The 13,750-nt window shown below is 39.7% G+C and overlaps 2 protein-coding genes across 6 annotated transcripts in view; both read left to right on the forward strand.

Moving 5' to 3' along the window:
- The window catches only part of hnrpkl (heterogeneous nuclear ribonucleoprotein K, like), a 12,302-nt gene extending 10,529 nt beyond the window's left edge, over positions 1-1,773 (forward strand). For both annotated transcript variants that reach the window (XM_031859962.1, XM_031859964.1), the window contains one exon: positions 917-1,773. In XM_031859962.1, the coding sequence (XP_031715822.1) occupies positions 917-947 (31 nt within the window). In that variant the 3' untranslated portion in view covers positions 948-1,773. The remainder of the gene's footprint in view (positions 1-916) is intronic.
- Positions 1,774-2,300: 527 nt separating this feature from the next.
- LOC116390366 (guanine nucleotide-binding protein G(q) subunit alpha-like) lies at positions 2,301-13,165 on the forward strand. Of its 4 annotated transcripts, none has more exons than XM_031859967.1 (9): positions 2,301-2,786; positions 3,001-3,157; positions 5,352-5,536; positions 8,347-8,501; positions 8,786-8,914; positions 9,605-9,734; positions 10,228-10,381; positions 10,577-10,691; positions 10,805-11,821. In XM_031859967.1, the coding sequence occupies exons 2-8, from the start codon at positions 3,022-3,024 to the stop codon at positions 10,681-10,683; spliced, it is 996 nt and encodes a 331-aa protein (XP_031715827.1). In that variant the 5' UTR covers positions 2,301-2,786; positions 3,001-3,021; the 3' UTR covers positions 10,684-10,691; positions 10,805-11,821. The 4 variants fall into 4 exon arrangements, with proteins under 4 accessions (XP_031715827.1, XP_031715828.1, XP_031715825.1 ...); XM_031859968.1 differs by having other exon boundaries at positions 11,729-11,814; XM_031859965.1 differs by lacking the exon at positions 10,577-10,691 and having other exon boundaries at positions 11,729-13,165.
- The last annotated feature ends 585 nt before the right edge of the window (positions 13,166-13,750 follow it).

Here is a 13,750-nt window from a genome sequence, read left to right on the forward strand (position 1 = left end):
GCCTCTCTCTCTCCCCCCCCCCCCCCCCCTCCCCCCTCCCCCCCAAACAGCCCATGTCATTGGAGCAGTGTGGCCTCCTCTGATGGCCTCCTTGCTCATCCACCACTAGCTGGAAGTAAACATTGTTTTAGCTGCTGCATTAAATAGTTTCACTTCGACTTCACTTTATTGTCCCTTGTGAGTAAATTTGTCTTGCAAGCAGGTGAAACGCACACAGACGTAATAATAAAATACATAAAATATTTCATTCAAAAGATGATTGTCTGTAGTTGCTCTTATGTTAATTGTACTAATACACCATGTACTGCATTTACTATTACGACTTCTGCGTTGGACCAGACGTTGACCAACATCAGCAACAAAACAACACTTGAGAGGTGCTCATTTTGTGAAGAGCTGAAAGGATTAGTGTGCTAATTGATCAACAAAAATTGTATTGGCAACAGTTTTGATAATACATTACTATTTATGTTATTTAATCATCTGTTAAGCGAGAATAGCAAACATATTATAGCTTCAGCTTATTATGTGAACCTGACATTCTACTGAAGTCACTGTTTTACCGCCTTAGATAAACGTTTAAATTAGCACAATATACCAGAACAAAATGGTGTTGAGCCTTTCTTTTTTCTTTCCCTTACACCAGTATTTCATCTTGAAGAGCTTTTCAGTTCACGGATGCTTCCCCCCCATCACTAAGCTGGTCTCCGCAGTCATTCTGTCTGCTTGCAGACAGAATTTATTTCCGGCCTTGACCTCGGCATACTTTTTACACCTTAAACAATTGTGCTCCACATGAAAAATGCCTTACAGTTTGCAGCATTACCAGCTCCTGACCCATGTCGCGTTCCGGTTCAAATAAATATTCTTAATGTTATAATAAAATGCCCTTACCTTCATCTGTCTCTTATTTCAGTGTGAGGCAGTACTCTGGGCGCTTCTTCTAGGAAGAGGGATGGGAAGACTGAAGCCATGCTGCCATACTGTTTCCTCCTCCTATTCAGAGCAGACATTCCTCTGCTCGGCCTCCTCCCCTCACTATCGCACACTACGCCATCTATCTAGAAATCGCAATTTTTGTTATTTTGAGGAGTTTTGAAAGATCCTAAGCTGTCAAACAGCAAACATGTTTCTGTGCTGGTGTAATTCTTTTTTTTTTTTTAAGGAGATTCTTGTGCCGTCATTGGAGTAAAGTCATCTGTATGATAACATTTGGTGTTGTGAGCCGCCCCGAGCCCTTATCTCCCTCATTTCAGTACAGCATGCAGAATGTAATCTTTTTTTTTTTTTTTTTTTTTTTTTTTTTGTAGGAACAAGGAACATTGTGAGTTTTAGTTTTTTTTTGGGTTTTTTTCCCCCGCTCAAATGTTTAACCACTCTAGTCTAAATGAAGAAGCATGGTCTCAGAACGGTTAAAGACTCATTCAAATACATTTTTATTTTCAGACATCAATATCTTTTTCCACTCTCAAATGAAGTGCTTTTCTTTTTGCTACGGTTGGCTTTAAAGGAGTCGTTTGACATTTCGATTTATTCACTTTCTGGCGTAGAGTTGGATAAGAAGATTGATACCACTTGTGTGTATGGCTGATATTGTAGGTGGACTTGGATATAGTTCAGCACAGCCAGGTTAGCTATTTCCCTCTGTTTCCAGTCTTTGTGCTAAGCTAACCGACTGCTAAAAGTATGCCAGAAATTGAATAAGCCCGTTTCCCAAAATGTAATACTTTTGCTTTAAGTTGGGATAAATGTGCCAGTGTGATATAAAAAAAATAATTTTAATATTTTGTGTTTTTCATAGAAAGACAAGGAGCTGTATAAAGTGTGTATATATTTAAATAGAAACAGTTATTTCAGAAGTGGTTGGGTTAGATAGGCCCAGAATTCTTTCTACTTTCTTGGAAGGAGATGGCGCCATAAGACAGGTTTGTGTGTTTTTTTTTCCTTTTTACTGTCATTAGACTTATTTTCTGCCTCTCATGACTCGCTGTAGTGCAACCTTAATATCTGATCCGTTTGATCCATTTATTCGTGCATAAGTGTTTTTGCAAAAGCATTTTCAAAGTTTTTTTTTTAGTTTTTTTTTTTTTTGGTGAACGCCTCTAAAGATGCGGTTTGATGTGAGAAACCTACAGCTTTGTGAGTCCATGAGTGGTGCTTTCTGCTCACATCTGTATCTCATATCTGTTGTACCTGCAGGTGTTTAGTAAATAAAGTCTGTCACAGTTCACCATGTGTGTGTGTGGTATTTTTATTTTTTTTACTTTATTCTGACAGAGGATAAGATACGTCTATCTAATTGTGTTTGTGGGTCTGTAATTGTTTTCCAGTGAATTGTGTGTCAGCCTGTAGCTCGTAACCGTCACATGCATCCGTAGTTTACTACTTAACACCGGAAATTTGTTCCCATAATGTAATGGCCATGGTGAAAGCCCACACGGTTTCCCATCAGAGAACAGCCCTCTGTCACATGGTCCACTATCCTGGTTTTTTTTTTTTTTTTTTTTAAAACAACAGAGGACGGGACAAACAAAAGTGGACGCAGCAGAAGATAACACCGAGCTTCACTTCCAGATACAAACACTAAGCCTGGAGCGTGAGCATCCTTTTTCTTTGTCCCGGGGAGTGAGCGACTGTTGCCGGTGTTTGTGTTGTTTTGTAGCGCTGTGAAGTGAAACTCCGCCATATTCAGCCCACCACGCCCGGAGAGAGGACTCGCTGCTGCTGCTTCAGTCTGCTGAAGTTGTTGCACTAACTTAATTCCCTCTTCACAATAGCGGAACAAGGTAATAACAAACAGCCTTGCAGAGAAACGTCTTGACTTCCTGAAAACCAACATTTGTTAGAACCTTTTTTGTTTTCCAGCTGTTGTGTTTTGAGTGCGCAGTGGGGATTCTGGATGGGTTAATGGGAACATATCGACTTTAGGATACTCGTGCTAATTTATTTCTTGCGTAACCCAACGTTATGTGTGTGTGTGTGTGTCTGTCGCCTCGGAAGGTGGAGTGTTTTCCGGGAGTAATGACTCTGAGCTCCGTGGGGGCTTGCTGCCTCAGCCCAGAGGCCAAAGAGGCTCGCAGGATCAACGATGAGATCGAGAGGCAGCTCCGCCGGGACAAGAAGGACTCACGACGGGAGTTCAAGCTCCTTTTGCTCGGTAAGCCACGAAAAATACAACCAGTCTATAATACTTGTATGATGGGTACACTCATGTAAAAATAAGAATACTGCATTCAGAATTTTTACAAAAATGAAAGTTGAAATGTACTTAAATTTTCAAAAGTAAAAGTTGGCCTATATGTCCTTTCAGAGTGTTGTATCATTAGACATGTTTATTAATGCATGGACACGTAAGGATGTTGTTGCTGGTCAAGTAGAGCTAAGTGATATAGTTTAATTTATAGCAATGCATTATTTTATGAGATCATTATTATATTGTATGTAAGATCCTAACCTGTAAAATATCTAGGAAGCTGTTGAATTCATGTACCAATAAGTACATGATTGTCCTAGTGGAGTAGAATAATATGGATGTACCTGAATAAGTGAAAAAAGTAGCACTAAACTGGGGTGAATATTACTCTCCACCACTTTCTAACAGTGTATAAAGTTGCACAACAACAAAATACTTTTGTACACATTAATACAGCGGCAATATTCCAGCAATATACTGTATGTATTATAAATAAAAACAATCTGGATGGGGCTATTTTTCTTAATGAGTAGTTATACTTTTGATACTTACGTACTTTTACTAGATTTTGAATGCAGGACTTTTAATTGAGTATTTTTATACTTAAGTAGCAATTCTTCTTACGTCACCAAATCAATTAAAGCTCCTCACTAGAATGAATAAATATACATGCATATCCATTACCTAATTGGCCTTGTAAGTACTTGAGTGCATAGCGATGCGTTCGTGGTTTAAGGTGTACTGTAAGAAATTTCAAAAATAATATTGTTGTTTGATAGTTTTATTTGTAACATTGCATCATATTTATTAAACGGATAATAAAGTTTGTATGTTGAATCTTCATCCGGAACTACAGATGTCAGTTAAATAAAGAGTGGAGTAAAAGTACAATATTTTTCTCTGCAAAACAATGTCATAGAAGTATAAAGTATTGAGTAGATGCATATCAGTCCAACAGGTAAATAAATGTGTGTCAGCTCATCATCTTGGGAGGCCACATTGTATTTGTGTTACTTGACGAAGAATGCATCTGTGAGTAACTGTTAGGTGAAGGTGGTCACGTTGGTTATAATTATTCTGCTTTCAAAAATGATTGACTCGTACTGAATGTGTAACCAGTCGTTTAGGTTCAAAAGTCAGATGTGTAGCTTCAGTGCTTTCCAAACAATGACCACATACGTATAAGTCTTACATTTTAAAACTATGTAGCCTACTAGGTTTAAATTAATCAAAATAATCACATCAAGTGTAAACCCTGACTGTATTCAACTAAACCCTGTATTAGAATGACAAACTTGCATGCTAATCACTTCCCTCTGTGACTGTTGCCAAAACATGATTTCATTTCAACGTCGTCAGCGACGGGGGGAAATGCTGCAATATCTTCAGGTTCATCTTTTTACAGTCAGACACGGCTGAGATGACAAAATACTGTTTCTAAAACTTGACACGAGGAATAAACGAAAGACCCACAGGGCCCAAGAATAAACACAGACTATGGTTATGAGTTTACTGTAAGTCCAAGACTGAAAGACGGGAAAGTACTTCACACACAGGCTGGTGATATTGTGTATTTTTTTATTTTGTCAACAAATCCCATGAAGAGATCGAAACCAGCAGTGAATTGATTCTACTAAGTATTACCTCTGCAACAAAAATGTGATGTTGATTATTTGTATCTGTGCCATAGACCTCCATTGTCCAGAGTCTACAGCCATGCTAGAGGCTCTGTGAGGCTGCACAGTGGAGCTTTGAGCTAAATGCTAACATGCTCACGGTGACGATGCTAAAATGCTGATTCCGAGCAGGTCTCATGTTTAGTCTAATTATCAACGGAAAACTCGGATAGTTACCATTGTAACTATCCTAGTTTTCCGTTGATAATTAGACTAAACACAAAGTACTGCTGAGGTTGATGGAATATCATTATTTTTGCAGGTATTTTGTCATAAAACAAAGTATCAGACAACCCGATTTTTGACCTGATAATAGCGTTCAACAAAGATCCACAAAGTGAAGTAGTGAGAGATGGACTGACACATTTCTTTTAGTCTTTAATAGGATTTGTTGACAATTTAAAATGTGTATAAATAATGCCAGCCTTCCTTAAAGTGAATATGTGCGTGTACAGTAATGTTGTGTATCTGTTGGCGGATAGGAACTGGTGAAAGTGGGAAGAGCACTTTCATCAAGCAGATGAGGATCATCCATGGCCGTGGGTACTCTGACGAGGACAAGAGAGGCTTCACTAGGCTGGTCTACCAGAACATCTTCACAGCCATGCAGGCCATGATCCAGGCCATGAGCACATTAAAGATCCCCTACAAGTATGAACACAACAAGGTAGACCAGACTGTTTGTCCTTTCCTCGCTTCTTCACACAGACAGATTGAGAGAGAGAGAGAGAGAGAGAGAGGTTTTACCGCACACTGTCCAAAAGATGCATGCGCATTGGTTTACAGTCTCAGACGCTGACGGAGCCTGAGCTGTGTGTTAGGGTGAAGCACTTCTGGTAAATTGCAACGGTGTTTAGTTTTGCAATCCAGCTGCCAGAGAGTTTTGTCTACTTACAGGGGAGGGCGTCATTTGGAAAAATACACATGATGTTACACTGCAGGCATGTAAAGACAAGTTAGGTACTCCTGAGCTAAATATAAGTAAGAGACTCGGTAATCACACACATTTGCTGGTGCACCCAAATATGCTAAATCAGGTAAAGTTCCAGGTAAGGAAAGGAGGCGTCTACTTTCTGTGTCCGGTGACGGTTGTACGAGGAAGTGGGTCATGTGGCCATCATGGACCTTTGGCAGCATTAGCCAAGTCTGAGTCAGCACGTGGGTTACAATTTTCTTCCTTGCTCTCTGACACTGAGCGAGGGCGGCGTACTGTGCAAGCTCACAGGATGACACTGTTTGTCACTGAGCATGCAGTACGGAAGTGCAGAGTTGCTGTAGGTCAGAGAGGTCAGGTAGAAGTGAACATTCACTAATTAAACTGTCCACTGAAACACCAGAGGGCTTTTAATTTGAAACAGATACAGGAAGTGTTGAGATTCTATTGACAGCATAATACAGTAACAAATATTTAACAGGAAGCTAAAGGGAGCAGATCCTTCTCTAATAAATGCCTGCTTCAGAGGCCTGGTACCCTCTGCAGTTGAGGTAATTGAAGGCCTGAACCACCATTTGATAAATCACGGTATGTGCTATGTGAGAGTGGAACAGTAACTAAGGGGGCGGGGCTTAGCAAAAATATTTGTTGGAAGTAGGGCCAGGCGATATGGTGGGATATTGGTAAATTCATATCTCGCAATATAATTTAATAAATGAATAGTCTACATGAGATAACCACATGGAGAAGCCTATTTTTGTATACTCCTGTGTTAATTAAATACTCAAATTAAAAGTGCTGAGTATTTTCTCATTTAATTAGGAACTTTAGTTTCAAGTGAAATTATAGAGAAGAAATTAATAAATATGTTCAACGAAACACTGACTATGTTTACATGCATGTACACAAATATGGGGTAAGACAATAGTTTAGCATCGTGGCAGACCTATTTTACACCCGAGCAGACTTATAGTTGAGTTAGTTTGATGTAACTACACTGGGGTATTCCAATAAGCACAATTCTTGGGTAGAGGCATGTAGGAGTTGAACAATTAAGCTGAATGAATGTATGAAGAAATCCTGCACACTGCTGTTGGAAACACTACTCCCAATCTATTTCAACCAACGTTTGGGTTCCAAGTGGACCTGTACGCATTATTCTCCATCATTATCATGCTAATAACTCTCTCCTGAGCTGCATGCGCTATTGTATTCTGGGTAATGGAGCTTAAAGGTTGGAGAAGCTTGTTTCTGGAAGGTTGCCAATTAGAGTTCAGATTGTTAATTGCAGTGCGCTGAGTGGTGATGCAAAAACAAAACTGCAAACTTCAAATTAAATTTAATATATATATATATATATATATATATATTAGATTTAAATTGTTATTATCAATTTATTATAATTGTGTATCATGATATCCAAATAAATTATTTAATCATGATATGATAAAAAAAAAATGCTGGCATATCAACTTCTGAGGATCCCTTTAAATGTGTCCCATCATCTCTCCAAAGAGAAGAGTGGGAGCATGAAAGTGCTGAAGCAGGAGCCATGAAATCAATTTAAAAAGATGCACGAAAATGGAAAGGCATTCGAGGGTATGGCTTCCCCCGGAAATGTAAAAAAAAATCACTAGAAAATACACTTCTCTGGTTGTTTGGAACACACATTCAATCTCTGCTACCAATTCCAGCCCAACAACAGAAAAACAGGAAAATTGTTTTAATTCTTACATATTATATGGAGATATGACAGCAAACAGCTCTCCAGATAGTTTTAATTTTATTGGCGTTAACAGTGGTGTAATAAACTGGTTAAACCTATTTACAGTGTGTACAGATATATTTTATAACTCTGGAATTTACCACAGTGTGGCAGCTCGTAGACATTTGTACCGTGACAGTCACAATATCACCATCACAACATCAACAAAATGACAATTGCAGTATGTCTGTGAAAGCACTTCGTACAATCGAGCTGTTTATTGATGCAAAGTTATGATATGATGCCAAAGTCCCAGAGAATAGAAAGTGAGAGTAAACAGAGTAATTGTTCGGCCATAAACGACCATAAAACGTACTCCAGACAGCTTGTGCAGAAGTGTTTTCTGGCTGAACGATTGCACTGTGGGTCCACAAGTATTTTGCAGTCAGGGAAATATTTGTTATTAATCATAAATAAATGAGGGCAGTAAGGGTGAAATGGAGAGATTTGGAATTCCTAGAAGCCACTGGACATCGGAAGAACACAATGCAGCCTTTGTTCTATGTTTAGCTCTTTGTGTCTATGAATGGACATATTACACAGAAAAGATGTATAGATGAGCATAAAAGTCTTCTTTTCCCCTGACATAAAATAACACATCTGGTGTGGGAGATAAACCCAGCGACTACATCATGCCCCCTCTCTATCTTTCATAGCGCTTTTATAACAATTCACAAGTACATAAACATGACACCATATTCATCATAAATCCCACTGTATATTTGTTTCTGGAAGTGTCTGGTTACTGGTTTCAGTGTGTCTTTCTGCTGCTGTTTAGGAAAACGCCAGTATTGTCCGAGGAGTTGATGTGGAGAGGGTCACAACATTAACAAACCCTTACGTGGATGCCATCAAGTGTCTTTGGAGCGACTCTGGGATTCAGGAATGTTACCATCGCAAGAGGGAATACCAGCTCTCCGACTCAGCCAAATAGTGAGTGTAAACAGGGGCTAATAACCACTCCGGCATTACCAAATAGTTTCCATTGTTTCATCTGCTAGATGTCTGTAACCACTGAAGCCTCAGTGGTTAGTTCATTTAAGGTTGTTGACAAAAAAAGCAAAGAAACCCGTTTTAATTCTGACTTATAGTGAAGTCACAGAAACCGAAACATCCATGAAGTGAATATTTTTACGACAAATGTATCCTCTGTCCTTTTCCCAGTTCTCACCATTTCTAACGTTCGTTCTCTTAAACTCCGTGGCCTGTGTTAATAGCTATCTGAATGACATGGACCGAATTGCTGATCCTGCTTATCTGCCAACCCAGCAGGATGTCTTGAGGGTCAGGGTGCCCACAACGGGTATTATAGAGTACCCCTTTGATCTGGAGGATGTGGTCTTCAGGTGAGTGTTTTATGTTGTTGGTATATGTTCTGTTGTATGTTGACTACAGCCTCACAGAGCTGCTGGCACGGCTGTTTTGCTTCTTCCGTGTCCTCTGACAAGACTAAACAGCATTGTTGTGGAAGTAGATACACAAGGAAGCCATTATGTCTTGTTATTCTTTAATAGTCTCGTTTGAGCACAGCTGGACTTCATTTAATAATTAATTGCCAGAGGTCCATGGTCTTGTTTTGCCCATTTGTACTGTCTCGTGTTTCATTAATTCTGGAAGTTGGTTTTGTTTCTGTATTAATGAATTACATTAAATTGGTTGAGTTAAAAAGTCAGAGCATATCCATTATTGAGGGATATGCCTCCACACAGCTCTCAGCAGCTAACAGCGCAAACAAAAGCAGCAGTGCTGACAGAGTTAACAGTGTTAGTTGGGAGGCGGGAGCAGGAGGGTGGTGGTGGTGGTGGTCCTACATTTCCCTGACCACACCGTGGGCTGGGATGGCGACAGACGGCGATTAGCTAGCCAGTGTGGCACAACATAGAATCTCACATGAGCTAACAAACACGCGTAGTCAGACCGGCTACGTAAACAGAGCACAAAGAAGCTCTGATTTCATTTTCATCCCTTATGATAAACTGGCTATAAATTGGGAATATGCAGATTTCTTGTAATGATGGTGGAACCTGTGGCTGCAGGATGGTGGATGTGGGTGGCCAGCGGTCAGAGAGGAGGAAGTGGATCCACTGTTTTGAGGAAGTCACTTCCATCATGTTCCTGGTGGCGCTCAGCGAGTACGATCAGGTCCTTGTTGAGTCCGTCAATGAGGTGAGATGCCTACAAAATGATCTGTAACGACTACAAGATAATCTCCTCCTATGTATTTTGTTAGTCCGTATAGTAAAGGGGCTCTCTTTGGGAGAATCAAGTAAATCACTCAGAGGGACACAAAGGGACATTGTTCCTTTTGTTTAAGGCCGAACCTGTTAGGTGAAGATGATGACCTAGATTTCTACAGTCCAGCACTAGTCTGTTCTCTCTCTCTCTCTCTCTCTCTCTCTCTCTCTCTCTCTCTCTCTCTTCTTGACCATCCTTTGTGGCAGTGCCTATAGTCCATCTGCAGGGGGAGCTCTTTAGTCGCTCTGTTCAGCAAACTGCACCACTCAGCGAGGCTCATATATAGGCTATATGAGATTACAGCCAATAGAATTTGCTTGTGCAGACAATCACTGCTGAAGTACTGCTGTCTAATACTAAAACTGTTCTACTGCTGTCATATTCCTGCTCATGCTTAGATGTTTGTGTCGTGTGTTTTTCAAAGAATCGCATGGAGGAAAGCATGGCCTTGTTTCGTACAATCATAAACTACAAGTGGTTCGAGTCATCCTCGGTCATGTTGTTCCTCAACAAGATAGATTTACTGGAGGAGAAAATCATGCATTCGCATTTGGTGGACTACTTCCCTGAATATGATGGTAAGAGGGAAAAGTTTTTTTCTTGGCAAAAGATATCAGAAATTCTTCCTTGTACAGATGAAAAGTTGAATTTATAAGCAGTGAAACACACCCAAATCTGTCAAGAGAGACACCAGGGCGCCTGACATTTAGCAGGCCTCTCTGTGTGTGTGTGTGTGTGTGTGTGTGTGTGTGTGTGTGTGTATATGTGTGTAGCATTCTGCAAAGACCCGCCCCCTACTCTACCTGTGATTGGCTCTGAGCCGGAAAATAAGGCGTTTGTGAGTGAAACCGCACCCTGTAATCCTCGAGCAACATCATAACCTTAAAGGTAAAGCCTTTTGGGGGATCTTTTGGCAGAAATGGAATATTATATTATTAAGTATGTTATCTTGAGTGTATATTCACCTAAAAATAAGAATCATTGTGTTTTCGTTACTGTAGAAGGAGCGGGTACGTAGAGCGTACTACGTACGGAGCGGGTTTCCGCAGCCGGCCGCCATGTTTCTACAGTAGCCCAGAACGGACAAACCAAACACTTGTTCTATAAACGGCCATTCACATTTTTGTGTTTACGTTTCTGTAGTTCTCCTACAGGCTTGGTACATGGGATAAGTTTCAGTTGGCTGCAATCTGCAACCTCACCACTAGATGCTGCAAGACACACTAGACCTTTTTAAAACATACCGGTAATTCAAAAATGAAGAGAACATTGTTTTTCATCAAGAACAATACTGCGGTGACAGTTAAACCTGTAACCGAGCCTTACCCAACATCAGTGTGGAGGTAACCGCTTCACCACCTGTCTACTATGTACCAGGTAAAATGTCTAATCCTCACCCAACATCTTCAGCGTAGATCAAATTTGGGTGGATCTAAATGATGTGCTGGTAAACCTTAATGAAAAAATGATGCGCACCAGTGCAACCAATGTAAAAAGCCCTGACACCATTTCTTCGTTCAATACACACCGTGGTTTTGCTGCTACAGCCCACTGTGGTCACGTATGACCAGTAGCTCGTGTTAGCCAACTTTAAATATTACTGTGTAACTGACTTTACATTAGCCATCATAAGATAGTGGTCATACCAGATGAAATACAGCTGTGGCAGCATGTATTCGATTGATCAAGGGTGTGTCTCATTGCTTTGGAATTCAACTTTTCATTTTGAAGTTTTGAAGTTTGGGTTATTTCCTCTTCAAAAAAAAAAAAAAAAAAAAAAAAAAAAATTGCATATCACTTAAATGTTCTGCAACCATTTTATATTACAGCACTAGCCTGTATTGTATTCTTGAGCCTACTGTAACTACTGAAAATACTATGGTGACTTTCATGCACTGTTTCTGCCCTCTGTCGCTTTCCACCAGGTCCCCAGCAGGACGTCAAAGCAGGAAAAGAATTCATCTTAGATATGTTTGTGACTCTCAATCCATACGTGAAAAAAATCATCTACTCCCACTTCACATGTGCCACAGACACAGACAACATTCGATTTGTCTTCCGCGCAGTGAAGGACCACATCTTGCAAATCAACCTGGAAGTCTACAACTTGGTTTAAACCGGTGGTGTTGCTGCTGTAATTCAATCGGCTTTGTACAGCTGGTAGTCCGGAGAGCTCTGCAGCAATTCAGTATTGCCTCACACTGCTGCTGAACACTATAATCCACAACAGGAAATTGAGAAGCTACAGAGCTTGTCGCCAAATAACTGTACTACTGATATATTTCAAATTTCCCTGTGAGGCTCTTTGGAAATGGATGTCTCCAGCTATAATGAAGTGTGTCCTGACAATTAAAGTGCTGCCTAAGTGAGGAGTCTATTACAGCATGCACTCTGAAATGTATGGAGCTCTTAACGTTTTTCGAGCAGTAACAGTATAAATGCACATGGATGAATTAAGAGGGGAAAAAAGTATTCCAGTGGCCTCAAAAGCCTCCGAGGACTTGTAATGTACTAGGTCTCTCCTTCAGGGAATCTGTGGACGTGAATGTAGACTAACTGCAATGCAGCACCTCACATCACTAACCCAAGTTGTTCATACTGTTTTGAATACTCTAAACACATAGTTTGTGTCTTGGCTTAATGGCAAACGAGTATTAATTAACACTACATTAACTTTATTACATAGCTATTTGTGCTGATATTGTACCTCACTGAGTTGGGTATTATCATTTCCACAACCGCATTTTAAGTTTTACAAGACTTTGTACACTTAAGTATTTGTCTGTGATGGCATTAATTACTCCTAAACCGCTTTTTGTGAGCACAGCATTCATATATACACTCGATGTATTTTAACCCATACAAGTCTTTATTTTGTCAAAGCTGTAGAATCAAGCGTTCATGAACTATATGAGTAGTTTTCTTGCTTAAAAAACATTTTCTATAATGTCTGTAGAGCTTTTGCCATTATTTATCTAAACGCATATTGTAACTATCACACGGTACATTAATGGTGAAAGATTTTTCACCTTTGCTCGCATCAAGGTCAGTGTGGAGAGGCTAACTGCTCAAGAGAGAACTGTTATGTTAAATATTCTCCACGGCATTAAACTAGTTCAGTCTTGATCTTTTTTTTTTCTTTTTCTAATGCTGTTAAAGGGTCTCAAATGCATGACTAAAAAGCTAATGAGAGCAAATCCACAGCACGAATGTTTACACAACCCTTTTGTTCTTGTGAGAAATAATTACAGCCTAATTTAAACAGTTTAATTTATGGTTAGATGTCACTGTCACTGCGATATCTTAATGCAGTCTTAGTGTTGTTAATGTGAGTGGATAAATAAACAGACATTTGTTGCTCAGTTTTTCATCCTTTGTGTTTACAAACCATCTCCAGCACACTGTTGGTTTAGCATTCATGTGTTTGTCTTCTTGGCTTCTTTGTCGGCTCATCTGGAGCAGTGTTGGTCCTGAAATCCTCCTCTGTGATACGTCCATCTGGCTGGAGGCTGCAGCAGCACTTCTGTTTGGGGTCCATAGTTTTAGTGTTGTGCACAGGGATATGTAGTTTGGCAAAGAACCGTTGTTTTTGGTAGAGGACAGACACTGAACGTAATGTGGCAGAAGCACATGGCACTAAAAACTGCTAAATCATGCTTTGTTTTAATGCCAGATTCATTTAATTAATTTATTCAGTGTAATAAATGAATGCCAAAAAATAAAACACTTCAAACATTCTAATATTTAATAATATCAGCCATTAGCTGTAGGCTATTTGTAACTTCAAATAGCCTACAGCCATTGACAGATTATAAGAAAATGGACATGTAAAAGGTCCCTCACCCCTCCCATATGTATATGTATATATATGTATGTGTGTATGTATGTATGTGTATATATATACAGTATGTGTGTGTGTGTGTGTGTGTGTATATATATATATATAT

This window comes from Anarrhichthys ocellatus, unplaced genomic scaffold, assembly GCF_004355925.1.
Source record: "Anarrhichthys ocellatus isolate YVR2014 unplaced genomic scaffold, GSC_Weel_1.0 scaffold23, whole genome shotgun sequence".
Taxonomy (NCBI): domain Eukaryota; kingdom Metazoa; phylum Chordata; class Actinopteri; order Perciformes; family Anarhichadidae; genus Anarrhichthys; species Anarrhichthys ocellatus.

Coding starts and splice junctions, on each gene's coding strand:
- LOC116390366 (XM_031859965.1), top strand. CDS start 3,022: ATGACTCTGAGCTCCGTGGGGGCTTGCTGCCTCAGCCCAGAGGCCAAA. Junction 3,158..5,351: donor GTTCAAGCTCCTTTTGCTCG/GTAAGCCACGAA, acceptor GTTGGCGGATAG/GAACTGGTGAAAGTGGGAAG. Junction 9,735..10,227: donor TTGTTGAGTCCGTCAATGAG/GTGAGATGCCTA, acceptor TGTTTTTCAAAG/AATCGCATGGAGGAAAGCAT.